Below are 13922 nucleotides of genomic sequence, written 5' to 3' on the forward strand. Positions count from 1 at the left end.
CTTCTCCCTCTCCTTCTGCCTCTCCCCTCCACTTGTACTCTCTCTCTCTCAAATAAATAAAATTTTTAAAAAAAGTTTTAATTTTAATCAGAATTATACACACCTTTAAAAAAAAAAATGCCAGAACCATATTTTCCCCCACCCGATGCCACCTCCTTGACCCAGAGACACTATTTTGTTTTGACAGATGTTTGCTCTTCGGGCCAAGAGGATTCTTTCCCTGGGTCAAAGCCGGACTGCAACACCGCAGGGAGGTCGGCAATCCCACCCTGCAGAGCGAAGCCAGCCCTCCCAGCTAGCTGGCAACGGGCCGCCCCAGCTTTCCCGTGCCAGGTCATCAATGCCCGTGTTTGTTTTCAAAGGAAGGGTGTGTCAAGAGACAGTAAGCCAGTGGAAATACCTTCATCCACAGGAACTGTGGGAGTGGGGAAAAAAATAAACAAGGGAAAACGTTCCAGGGTAGCCGTGGTAGACCACGCACAAAGGACAGTGGGAAAAGAAAGCCCATATGCCAAGGGCAAACAGATGGAGGAAAGACTTAAGCCATCTGGCACCCCTGTCCCTGCTGTAAAGAGCTGAACAGAGGCCTGCCACTTCCGGTCTGACTTTTTCTAGGACAGCAGTGCCACCTTCTGTTGAGTGATCAGATCGGAGTCAGAGTGCTTACAGAGGAGATAAGACCAGAAAACTGGAAGTTGGAGAAAAAGACAGGATGGAACAGAAGTGCAGAAGCATTCTGCTTCCCTTGGAATGCTCAGCCACCTCCTCTGCTCTAGTTAGGGGCAAACTCAGCAACCCAGAGCTCGATCCCGCCTCCCCAGGCTGATGGATCAGAACCAAAGGCTCCCTCCAGAGGTGGGTCTGGAGTTATCGTTTCTTACTCAAACCCCCAAATATGGGACTTTGCGCTCAGAGGTAACCCCAAACATCAGAGTGATAAAAATTAGGGCAATTCCCAGTCTTTATACTCTACACTTGTACTTTCTAAAGTCAGCAGATAGTAAGTGAAGTGAGAGAACATTCAACTTTGCTTATCCATAATGCCCAAGCCCCCTCCCAGGAGACCACTTGGGATGGGGGGTCAGTCCAACCCCAATCCACACATTTCTTTAGGACATTCTTGGCAAAGGCTTTCTTAAAACTTGTCTGAAAAAGGTCCAGAAACAGGGAGCTCACTACCTTGTGAAGCAAACGTGTCTCCCGTAATTCTGTGCGTTGCTTCAAGGTCTGCATGTGGCCCTCACCTCCCCTCCCCTGCGGGACCTTCAAACAGCAGACGTAACTGCAGGCACTTCCCCAGTAGCCTCTCTCAGCTCCTTAACCTCTCATGTGACGTGGTTTCTAGGCCCCTCTAGTCCATTCACCTTTATGACTGCTCTCCTCTGAATGCACTCCGGTTTCAAAATGTGGAATTCGATATTCCCAAACAGGCCCAACGACAGGGTGAGCAGCCTGGGAAGCAAGCATGGGAGGTGCTGGTGGTGGCGACCCACGTGCCAGACACTATTAAGCTAATTATCTGTTCGCGTTTACTCAGTTAATCCACATAAAATAAATGAGGCAGGTTTTATTATGATGCCTGTTTTCCAGGTGACAAATCCTGAGGTTAAGGTAACTGCCGCACCCCCTCCCCCAACCGGGGCTGTCTTGTCTTACTCTGGATACTCTCCCCTCTCAGCTCAAGGCCCCGTATGGCTGACAGCCTACTGGACAATTCCAGAGCAGATTCTTGTTTCTGAAGAACAGTGGTTCTCCAAGTTGATCTGTGGACCCCTGGGGGTCTACGTGATCAAAACTATTTCCCTAATACTAAGACATCCCTTGCCTTTCTCACCGTGCTGATGTTGGTAGGAGCAATGGCGGGTCAAGCTGGCCCTTTAGAACAAATTGAGGCAGCTACACTGAGATTTAGCAGTAGGCATACTCTCAATTACAAAAAAAGCCAATTTCACTTGAGAATATCCTTGGTGAAGCAGTCAAAATGATTAATCTTATTGAGTCTCAACCCTTGAGTACAAATTTATTTATTAATTTGTTTGCATTTTGCTTGATGCCATGAGAGGTCGCATCAACACCTCTGCACACCGAGGTCCAATGGTTACCTCAAAGAAAAGCACTTAGGTGAGGGAGTTACTACCTAATCTAGTTGATTTCTCCATGGAACATCATTTTTACTTGAAAGAATGACTGACAAACTACTGTTAGTCAAACTTGGGTAACTGGCAGACATTTTCTAAAAAAAATGAAGCCTGTCACATCAAGGAAAACTCTAACAGAATTTATTGGTAATGATAAAATTCAAGATCTCGAGTAAAAACTAGCATCTTGGAAAATGTATATTCCCCACTGCGAACAGACAGCTTCCCAATACTTAATGGCTTGTCTGATGAGATCAGTAAGGTCATTAACAAACATAATTTTTTGGATATCAGAGAACAAAATACATCAATATATGTATTGTATATACTGTATAGCTCGGTGAACCAACATTTCCCAAATCACCAGCGCCCGAGGATGGAGATCATGGATGGGTAAAACAGCCATTCGGAGTGCAAGGCCGACCCATGGACTTAAATAAAGCAGAATACAAAAAGTTCACAGTCGGTTGGGCACCTGCCTTTGGCTCAAGTCATGATCCCAAGGCCCTGGGATCAAGCTCCACATCGGGCTCCCTGCTCCGCGGGAAGCCTGCTTCTCCCTCTGCCTGTCATTCCCCCTGCTTGTGCGCACGCGCTCTGTCAAATAAATAAATAAAATCTTAAAAAAAAAAAGAAGCTCAGAGAACGTTTCACATTCCATAGTGCAAGCAACTTTTAGGAAACCATCGCTTGTTGAATTCTGATCAAGTATCAAAAAAGATCTACAATCACCTAAAGGGCTATTAAAATATTTCTCCTCTTTCCAATGACCTGTGTGTGAAGCCAGATTTTCTTCAACTACTTCAACCAAAACAACACACTGCAACAGACTGAGTGCAGAAGCAGTGATGAGAACCTAGCTATCCATCTAGATGGACATCAGATGCTAGGGAGACCCATAAAATGGGAAAACCATGTGTCTTTGCATCAACTTTTTTCGGTTTCAGAAATAGTTATTTTTTGTTAAAATGTGATTTATATTAATATGTAATGGGTTTAGGGGTGCCTGGGTGGCTCAGTCGTTAGGCGTCTGCCTTTGGCTGGGGTCATGGTCCCAGGGTCCTGGGATTGAGCCCCGCATCGGGCTCCCTGCTTTGCGGGAAGCCTGCTTCTCCCTCTCCCACTCCCCCTGCTTGTGTTCCCTCTCTCACTGTGTCTCTGTCAAATAAATAAAGTCTTAAAAAAAAAAAAAAGAAATGAGGATTTAATTGTATAAATGCTTGGAAACTAGGGAAAAATAATTTATAAAGAAATATGTAATGGGTTTAATTGTTATTTTAAAAAGACAACTATTTAAAATTTTTCTCAGTTTTAACTTCTAAAATAGTAAATACCAATAGATAAAACCAAAATGAAGTGAAGCTCTTTGGGATCCTCAGTTTTTAATTGTGAAAAGACACCAAAATGTTTTGAGAACTGCTGTAGTAAAAAACCAAATGCAGATTTTAAAAAGCCAAAGCAGGGGGTGCCTGGCTGGCTCATTCGATTGAGTGTCTGACTTCAGCTTGGGTTGTGATCTCGGGGTCGTGGCACTGAGCCCCGTTGTTGGGCTCCATGTTCAGCAGGGAATTTGCTTGTCCCTCTTCCTCTGCCCCTCCCCCTGCTCTCTCTCCCTCTTTCAAACAAATAAAAATCTTCAAAAAAATAATAAAAATAAAAAGCCAAAGCAGGAAGGAGTGCCATCTGGTGGAAAAGACAGTTATGACATCAATCCATTTGCTAACAAAATAAATGGCGCTTCTAATCCATCCTGGTGACATTCCTATTTTAGAAACTTCACATACTTAAGGCAGAAATATTCAAAATTGAAGGTTTGGAACTCAAAAATACTGTTAAAAGCTGGGGCGCCTGGGAGGCACAGTTGGTTAAGCGTCCAACTCTTGGTTTTGGCTCAGGTCATGACCTCAGGGTCATGAGATCGAACCCTGAGTCAAGTCTGCTTAAGACTCTCCCTCTCGAGGGGTGCCTGGGTGGCTCAGTCGTTAAGCGTCTGCCTTTAGCTCAGGTCATGATCCCGGGATCCTGGGATCGAGCCCCGCATCGGGCTCCCTGCTCCACGGGAAGCCTGCTTCTCCCTCTCCCACTCCCCCTGCTTGTGTTCCCTCTCTCGCTGTCCCCCTATCTGTCAAATAAATAAATTAAAAAAAAAGAAAAAGACTCTCCCCCTCGGGCGTCTGGGTGGCTCAGATGGTTAAGCGTCTGCCTTCGGCTCAGGTCATGATCCCAGGGTCCTGGGATCGAGTCCCGCATCGGGCTCCCTGCTCCTTGGGAGCCTGCTTCTCCCTCTGCTTCCCTCTCTCTCTCATGAATAAATAAATAAAATCTTAAAAAAAAAAAAAAAAAGACTCTCCCTCTCCCCCCACACCCACCCGCGCGTGCATGCACGGGCTTTCTCTCTCTAATAAGTAAATAAATCTTAAGGTGCCTGGGTGGATCAGTTGTTAAGCATCTGCCTTCGGCTCAGGTCATGATCCTGGAGTCCCGGGATTGAGCCCTGCATCGGGCTCCCTGCTCCGCGGGGAGACTGCTTCTCCCTCTCCCACTCCTCCTGCTTGTGTTCCCTCTCGCTGTCTCTCTCTCTGTCAAATAAATAAAATCTTAAAAAAAAAAAGGTAAATAAATCTTAAAATATATATATAGTTAAAAATCAATTAAGTATGCCAGAAGAGTTCTGGAATAAAGGAAGGGTTGGTAGGGGTTTCAGGTGGAGGCCACTGCCTGAAGACAGTCTGAGGCCAGCTCAGGCAGGAGAGTAAGCCAGCACCAGGACTAAGGCATGGGGAGCACAGAAGACTGTTTCCAGTCCTTGGGATGCCATGAACAGTCATGATTTTTGGACTTGAGGACATGTGAGCTGGAGAGCTCTGTCTGACCCCTTCCACACTCATCCTCCAAAAGAACTACAAGTCACTATAAGGGTGGATTCTGTGTTCTGTTCTCTGAGGGCTTCTCAAGAACAGAAATTGTTCCAGGACACTTTTCTTTAAAGAATTTATTTATTTATTTGACACAGAGATAGAGACCGCGAGAGAGGGAACACAAGCAGGGGGAGTGGGAGAGGGTGAGGGAGAGGGAGAAGCAGGCCTCCTGCCGAGCACGGAGCCCGATGCAGGGCTTGATCCCAGGACCCTGAGATCATGACCCGAGCTGAAGGAAGTTGCTTAACCGACTGAGCCACCCAGGCGCCCCTCCAGAACACTTTTTATTCCACAACCAGACTCGAAGTTCAAATGACTGAATGAAATACAGTAAGGCACATCAAAGGGTGAGTATAAACGACACGTCTTCCCAGCCTTCATGTGGTACTGAGAAAGGCTGACACGACGCACGTTAACAGATTTCCCAATTCTGCCCCCCTCAGCCCCAGCTCTGGGTGTTCTTCCTCATTTCTGGGGGACGTGCTGTTTAGTTTGCTGTATTCCAGAAGGGGTGACAGTGAAGTACCTATACCTTTTTCTCTAGCCAACTTCCCCAGAAGGCCTTCCAGCCTTAAGCAAAGGCCAGCCACTACACAACAAAGGCTCCAGGTCCCACACACCCTCCTTTTCCTCCACAATGAAGTTCCAGCACTTGGGAGCTCCTCAGGTTTATCTCCCGCATGGGCCCTAAGGCCCACATACCCCAAACACTAAGACAGAAGATTACTACCACTACTGCCAATTTTCTTCCGCAAGCCCAAGCAGAGCTGTGGCCGCCCTTGACCCAGGCCACAGGTCTGCCCTCCTGCTTATAATGCCTGGATGAGTTAAGCCTGAGTTCCTTACTTGGCACAGAAAGGAGTGGCATTTGCAATGTCTAGGGCTCAAGTTTTTTCTTTCTTCTACATGCTGGGGCCCAAACTTTATTCCCTGGTAAAATGTGTTATCTGCATCATCCACAGCCTTTCACAGGCTTAGTTCAATGGTCGCATACAGTTCTATCCAAACACAGAATCAGTTCAAATTTGGAACAGCTCGTGCTATATTTTCGGATATACTACTGTTTTGATTATAATTTGGTACAATTTTCCGAAGTTCTACTATGTCGCCTTGAAGGCTTCAGTTGGTTTCAAAGTAGCTTTTAATCACAAAACTTGGCCCGTATTCCCGAGGCCTAGAGTGATAGAATTAGACTTTCTCTTTGAAAGAGAAATGTTTGTTCCCTAAGAATGTGTCCTCAACAGGCACAGTACAGCAAGCCTACCTGACACAAAAGGGGGTGGGGGTGGGGGTCTTAACCATCGTCACAATAGGTCAAAGAGCATGACAGGAAATGCTGCTAATTACTCCCAGCTGCTACCAAGAGGGAAATATCAGAAAAAATGGCAATGTCGGTTTCAGAAAGACCATTCTGTTTACCTAAAAGTGGATGGGCACTTGGGGCACCTGGGTGGCTCAGTCGTTAAGCGTCTGCCTTCGGCTCAGGTCATGGTCCCAGGGTCCTGGGATCGAGCCCCGCATCGGGCTCCCTGCTCAGTGGGAAGCCTGCTTCTCCCTCTCCCACTCCCCCTGCTTGTGTTCCCTCTTTCGCTGTGTCTCTCTCTCTCTGTCAAATAAATAAATAAAATCTTTAAAAAAAAAAAAAGTGGATGGGCACAGGCCTGGGGAAACAAGGATTAGGTGCAGCTTCTCTAGCAGCTGGGGAGAGGCCTCACTCTGTCTGACCCTCTCATGTCCCTTCCTCACTTCTAGATGACTAAAGAGTACAAAAGGCAGCCCTATGGCTTCCTGATTCTAGAAACATTCCCACATCTAACTCACCTGCAGGTGCAGTGACCCCACCAAGCTCACCTGGCTACGGAGCAGATGCAGGCTGCTATGCTCAGCCAGGCCTCTCGCCTTTCTAGTCTGGAGATATGGCACTATCTACAAGGCTGGAAATCCAAGCTGCCTCAGGACTTACTCATTCCACGGTGACCTCCTTTCTTTAGAAAGCTGGTTTCATCCCAGAAAATGTACCCGTGGCTGCACAGTATGTTAGCACGGTGTTAGCGGGACCGAGCTGGCCCAGACACAGGAGCTGAGCCACCATGTTACAATGCCTTGTTCGCATCCAGCCACCCCACCACAGCCAACACCAAATACCTTTGGGTCATCAGCCTCAGGTTTTTCAGTCTCTGAATCGTCATCTTCCTACAAGACAAAGAATTTAGAGGATTAAGCTTAAAGGAGCGGGCCTGAGGGTTCTCACATGCATAACTAGGGGCTGGAGCAAGGTACCCAGGCTGGGGCATCCCAAGAACCCCTCCCCTGCCCTATGACCCAGAACTAGAGAAAGAGAAGGGGAAAAGGAGATGTTCCGGGGGGTGGGGGTGGAGAAAAGAACATCAGCAGCTCAAAGTCGTGACTCCCGCAGTGCCACAGTCTAGGCAATGAAAATGCCTGAGATTAAAAATCACATACATAAAAATGGAAAAAGGTTGCAATGCGTCAGAAAAGAATAGACCAGGCCCCACAGGATAAAACACGCACAGTGTTTCCAATGAGATATCACTTATTTAAAACCAGGAACATGAACCTTTTTTTCCTTCTCTGCCTTTCATACACACAAGGATGTCAGACTCAGACCTACCATGACATCATTCACGGTCAGAGTGCCATGACCCCCACACAACTACACCCCAGCACTTCAGCTCAGCAGTAGTCTCAGCTACATGAACAGCAGGAAGGCAGGTGTCAAATGACCGGGGCAAGTGACCCAGGGAGGGGGGCTAAAGAGCAACACCCAGCTTTTCCTGGGTCCCGGCCAAGTAGGCCCTGCCTCCATCCAAGCTCTCACAGAGTTGCCACTGACCCGTTCTATCCAGTCTTGTTCCTGATCCAAGCGGCCTGCCTGACACAAAGCACCATGTGAACAAGGCATTCTCCAAAGCGTGCACTGGCCTCACACGGCTAGCCCACCCTTCCACTGAATGCTACTGGAGTTTCAAAATCAATATCTGTGTCTGTTCCAAGAACACCCCAATGCACAAGAGCCTTTAACTTAACACCCAGGAAAAAATTAAGTTTCACTTGAAATTGCTTTTCTCAATCGAGCTACGCTTTAACCCAAACATTAAGTAGCGCCCCAGATGTTAATATAGACATCACCTGCGAGACTGGAACAAACTATACTGATGGCTTTGAGATTTAACGGTCCTGTCAGTTGCCAGTGAGCCCAAAGGTTTAAATGCAATCTCCATGATTTCCTCAAAATGAAATCAATCAAGCCAAATAATCAGAGATGTAGCTCAGCCAGATACAATCACATTTTAGAATGTCTATACTGGGATTTGATGAGAGGATTTTAGTAGAATGATATAAAGCTTATATATGATGAAAATTCTAAGCAAAGCAATGTGGAACAACACTTCAGAGACACACCATACACATTTACTAAGAAAACAGTTATGGTGTTAAGCCAGTATGTGTGCACTTAAGAAAAACCAAGAAAAGAAAACAATTTGCAAAGCTTTTCTAAACTATTTTAGTCAATTCTGAATTATCAGCATTAATGGTGGGGCTAAGGACATGAAAATATCTTCCAAAAGAGCATCCAATACAAAATCCTTTTTTGTTTTACTTAGAAAGTCTTTTAACGTTAATATTTAAATATCAATGCATAAGAAAATTTCCAAACAAATAATATAGTACATTGAGTATCTCAGTTAAAGATACTGCTGAATATCCAGATTCTATATCCAGATTTCACTTTGTATGTCTTTGTGCTAAGCACCAAGTTAAATCCTTGTTTTCTCTCCAAACTTTTAAATTCTGGCTCCTGAGGCTCAGGCAGTAGTGTATCCAAAGGCTTTCTGGTTAATTAAGACAAAGTTCTCTTTGTTGCCAGCACATACCAAACATCAGGCAAGATTTGTGCTCAAGAACCGCGGGCACTCTGATAAAAAGTTTCAAGTAAAATATCAAGAAAGAAGTTAAGAAGGGTCAAACCACAAACAAAAAACTATATAATTTTCCTTCCAAAAAAAAAAAAATTTCCCTTCCTAATCTTTTTGATAAGCTGAAAGATTTGAATAAACCAACCAAAATTAAAAATAATACAGAGTTGATTACAGATATTAACGATACATCAGTTAGCATGAATGCATTGTTACAAACGGAATAAACTATCTTAACAGGGGAAACCAACATGAAACATATCTCAGTTAAATAAAATAGTCCATTATCTCTTCCCCCAAATTTCAATTCAAAAGTTAATACAAAATGGTCCAGATGAAAACAACTTTCGTTTTCAAACAGAGCACTGATATCCACCCCAGTTTCCTCAACTGATACCAAACAAAAAGCGGGGGAAGGGAGGCGAATGACTTTAGCTGTGGAATGGAACACTGTTGGTACAGTTCGAAGATTTCTGACAAATGAAACGGTGCTTTGAACAACTCTGGATTTTGGAACAGATTTACTTACCGACTGTTTGCTGTTCTCATCCTCTTCTTCTTCATAACCATCTTCATCACCTCCGAGCCGAGAAAAGTCATCCTCTCCATAGGCATCAGATACTAATCCACCTTTCTCCTCTGAAACAGAGGAAAAAAGAAAAATGAATGAAGGCATACAAAAATGCAAGACAACATTTCGGTTATTTGAGTGGCCAGAACTACCCCTGAAGATCAAAGGGGTGCCTAAATCTCATCTAAGTGACTACAGATCCAGAATCTGCCTTTGGAAAGACCACAATTTAGTGGATAAAATCATTAAAAGAACATGGAAGAAAACCAAATGCTAAATTCTTTCTTTCATGCTTCCCATCCACCTAGTATGCCAATTGAAGCCTTCAGAACTACTACTGTTGCACGTTGTCTGAAAACCTCTTTTGATATGGGTATCTCTACCTTGTATCAGAGACACCAGAACTTGTCTTCTCATACAAGGACAAGGACTCTGTTGCCCTCATTTTTGTGTGTCCTCCGCTAGGAACAGGAGCTTTAACTGGGGCCCTCAGAGGGGCTACCAATCATATCTACTCCAGAAGCAAAATCTTCTTCTACCTTTAAACCAAAACAACCAACAACAAAAAATATAAAATGCTACAAAGTACTGGGAAGCCACCAGAGAACCTCCTGACTGGAAGACACCACACAAAACTGAGAGCAGCTAACCTCCAAATGAAGAAAGGAAGGCCCACATATGTTAGGTAACTTGCTGCCCTCTCTATGATCCCAAAGAAATCTGTTCCCATTTCCTAACACTGTGATTCTCAACCTGAGTAGGGCAACAAAATCACTGATAGGCTTTAACAGCTCACAAAGTAAGCGAATCACTGAGGAGCATTAAAAAGCTCACAATATGCCCAGATCCTACCCCGTATCTACAAATTACTCCGTCCCGCCAGCGAGATCAGACATACATATTTAAAAGCTCCAAGATGCGTCTAGGGTACATTCCTAATGCGAAGTTATAAATTTAACAAGACACAACCTTTATCACCCTCCACGTACGTTCTACTCATCGCTCTCCCCATCATACAATGAACCCGGAGGTTCATCCCTATGCCCCACGGTGCCCGGCACGGAAACTTTCAATAGTTTCGGCAGAATAATTGAATCAACGAAAGGCGATGGCCCATTCTTATTCCAGAGCGTCCATTCTGTTCCAACCAGGGCCTCGATCGCGCTTCGCGGCTCCCGGACCCGACACTTGGGGCACAATGACCATCTTTCCCTCCCGCCCTGCTAGGGGAGCAGCATTCCGCGCAGACACCAGATTCTCCCCTTCCAGTTCCCTCCTCGGGCCTCACCAGGCGCGCCGCCCGCCGTTTCGACCCCAGCCTCGCCATCGGACTCGGGCTCTGAATCTTCCGCGTAAACTGCCAGAGACGACAGAACATTCTTCTTCCCCGCCATCTTCCTCCCACAACCCCAGAGTGCCTCACTTCTATGCGTCAAAAAAGCCGACTTCCGTGAGGAAAGGCGACTTTTTCCTATCCCAGGAGAACCCGCGCCGGTTCCTGTGCAGAAACCAATCAAAACGGCCGTTTCTGCGCCTGGCCCCACCCCTCGCAACCGATCTGCCTAAACGTCATCACTGCGCGACAGATATAAGGTTGAGTGGGTTTTACCTGACGCTGATTCCCAGCCGTTTGGCTCCTCAGAATTTAGGGTGGCTTATGGGGGTTTTCGAGTAGTTCCCGATCGGCGGGCAGCAGCGACCCGGCAAGAGTCCTTCGCTCCTGGGTGGCCCACGCCCAGCTCTGATATCTTGGGGTGAAGAGAGGGAGGCTTGGGCTGGGGAAGGGAGAAAAGAGCGGATCTGGGGCTTAGAGGAAGAAGAGGGATGAACTCTCTTCTGGGAGGTGGGAAGAAGGGATCGGGGCTCTGGGGCGGGAAAGAATGGCCGTGATAGCAGCGCTTATAAAAGGAGCAGGAGGTGATCTTAGAAAAACAATTACATCTTCTCCAGATTATTCCAAAGACACAGTTTGTGTTTCTTGTGATCTGATTTCTAGCTCTGTGCTGTATCATGGCATGGGATAGTTCAATGTTTCTATTTTCCTGAGCATAAAAGTGGAGATGTTAATTGCCCAGGAATGTGTTGCTTGAGGCTGTTCATCTGGAGCTATGTTAGTTGGAAATAATCTATTGCTTGAGAGTAATAAAGCACATTTTCTTAGAGAAAAATAAGCAGTATTTTAAAAGCGGAACAGAGTTTTCATCGTAATCATGCGATCATCACCTTTACCTTAACTTCTGGCCACTGTCTGTCGCTAAGATGAGCACCCGCCCTTATTTTGACCCTGAACGTCGAGTCCGGAGCACGTTGAAGAAGGTCTTTGGGTTTGACTCTTTTAAGACACCTTTACAGGAGAGTGCGACCATGGCCGTAGTGAAAGGTAACATTGCCAAACTACCTGTGTTTACATTTGTGCTGACTATATTGTAGCATTGCCAGAAGGTGCCAGTGCCCTCCTTTTGACCCTTCCTACTTCCCCACCCTTGGTCCATAATTGTTGGAAATCTTGTAGACTTGTCACTTAAAACTTGCAGTTTTATTGGCAGAATCACCCAGCTGTTCTGGTTCTTACATTTCATAGCAGGTGCTGCAGATTGTCTTTGAAAACAACTCAGAGATTTCAATTCATGTTCGTTTGTGTGTAGGCAGTAGCTCGAGTGGCAGGAATAGCCTAATCCAGTCACTGACCTTCTAAGCCGTTTGTTGAAGATTGAGTGACCTGGGTCCTAAATAGGGAAGAAAAGAGTCATAGTATTATAAACCTGAGATATATTGGCAAATGGAGCTTCTCAAGAGGAAAGCAACAATGTAATATTAATTACATTATAACAACTTACAAACCAAAGATCTCTAAGTGATGTTGCTTCCATGTCTCCACAGCTATATACACTCATCTAGAAGTATTCAATGTTTATGGCTGTTTAATTCAATCATCCATATCCCAACAGACTCAGACTTCTCACCCTTGTGGTTGTTATTGGTTTGTGCCCATTTCCAAATCTCTCTGGATCTCTGCCCTTTACACAGGAAGGATGGGAAGGAAATTAGCATTATATTGAGACCTTTCCACGTGCCAGACACTCTGCTAGGTGCTTTTCCTATACTCTCATTCAGTTTTCAACAGCCTTGAGGAAGAAAAAGATAAGAGGCGGGAAGCATTTATTTATTTGTTTATCTATTTTCTTTTAAAGATTTATTTATTTACTTGAGAGCGAGAGAGAGCGAGCTCGTGTACGAGTGTGGGGAGGGGCAGAGGGAAAAGGAGAGAATCTCAGGCAGACTCCTCACTGAGCACAGAGCTTGAAGTGAGGCTGGGCTCGAACTCACGACCCTGAGATCATGACCTGAGCTGAAATCAAGAGTCAGACACTTAACCGCCTGAGCCACTCAGGTGCCCCTAGGCAGGAACCATTAAGTGTTGTTGTCTTTTCTTTTTGCAGGTGACAAGGATGTCTTTGTGTGCATGCCCACAGGGGCAGGAAAATCCCTTTGCTATCAGCTCCCTGCTCTGTTGGCCAAAGGCATCACTATCGTAATCTCTCCACTCATTGCTTTGATTCAGGTGAGGCTTAGGGGAGTGAAGATGGTAGCCCAAAAAGTTTAGGGGAAAGTTTTCTTGTTTTGTTTTGTTTTGTTTTGTTTTCTGCTGGAAATGTCACTTCTCATTTGTTTGGTCTTTTGCCTTTTCTTCGATTTGCCTATCTCCCTTTCTGTATTGGGTTTCTGAATTGCCCAAATGTGGGGGCTCTACTGGTGGATATCAGGGTGATACGGTTATGAATGAGTCTCTGTGTCTTGATGGCCTGAGGTCTCTCACCCTCCTTTGTTACTTTTCACCCAGAGGAGTATGGAAATGTATCTGTATACACATAGACAATTACTCGTGGACACGGACACACGTGTGTACTCTTGACAGGTTAAAAGATGCAGACGGATAGAAAGCAAAATTGATATAAACGGGTTGGGACGTTGTCAACATCTGCTCTGCACCTCTGGCTATATTTAAGGCCTGCAGATGGGCTGACAGAATCAGAAATGAGGAAGTGTGGCCGTGCGGTTAAGAGCCATCCACCATGAAGAGAAATGGAATGACAGGAACAGTGCTTTGTGAGTTTCACGAGGTCTCAGGCTTTGTGCTCAGTGCTTTATGTGCATTCACTTCACCTTTGCAGTGTAAAATTTCATTTAATGCTAACAACTATCCTGTTAGGTAGTTACTGGTTTTACAGGATAGAGAGAGAGAGAGAGGGAGAACGAACAGTTTTAGAGGCTAAGAGCCAGCCAAAGAGCCTGTGGTGATTCAGTGAGCCAGAAATGAGCCAGGACCATCTGCCTCCAGAGCCTGTGCTCTCAGGCA

General features: G+C 45.4%; 2 protein-coding genes across 12 annotated transcripts in view; one reads left to right on the forward strand and one right to left on the reverse strand.

Moving 5' to 3' along the window:
- The window catches only part of SAP30BP (SAP30 binding protein), a 36556-nt gene extending 25543 nt beyond the window's left edge, over positions 1-11013 (reverse strand). The window contains exons 1-3 of the mRNA XM_081804506.1: positions 10854-11013; positions 9524-9633; positions 7202-7249 (exon numbers count right to left, since the gene is read on the reverse strand). Coding sequence (XP_081660632.1) covers positions 7202-7249; positions 9524-9633; positions 10854-10959 — 264 coding nt within the window. The 5' untranslated portion in view covers positions 10960-11013. The remainder of the gene's footprint in view (positions 1-7201; positions 7250-9523; positions 9634-10853) is intronic.
- A 136-nt stretch (positions 11014-11149) lies between these two features.
- The window catches only part of RECQL5 (RecQ like helicase 5), a 35130-nt gene continuing 32357 nt past the window's right edge, over positions 11150-13922 (forward strand). For 4 of the 11 annotated variants that reach the window (XR_014140388.1, XR_014140389.1, XM_081804504.1 and 1 more), the window contains exons 1-3: positions 11153-11309; positions 11811-11945; positions 13006-13127. Coding sequence is in view for 7 of the 11 variants with exons in the window: in XM_081804504.1 (XP_081660630.1) it covers positions 11825-11945; positions 13006-13127 (243 nt within the window). In the remaining 4 variants the exon portion in view is untranslated. Of the gene's footprint in view, positions 11409-11810; positions 11946-13005; positions 13128-13922 lie in introns of all 11 variants that reach the window. The other 7 variants (XR_014140387.1, XM_081804502.1, XM_081804498.1 and 4 more) reach the window with 5 other exon arrangements.

This window comes from Leptonychotes weddellii, chromosome 15 (genome assembly GCF_054177405.1).
Source record: "Leptonychotes weddellii isolate Sample4059 chromosome 15, ASM5417740v2, whole genome shotgun sequence".
Classification (NCBI taxonomy): domain Eukaryota; kingdom Metazoa; phylum Chordata; class Mammalia; order Carnivora; family Phocidae; genus Leptonychotes; species Leptonychotes weddellii.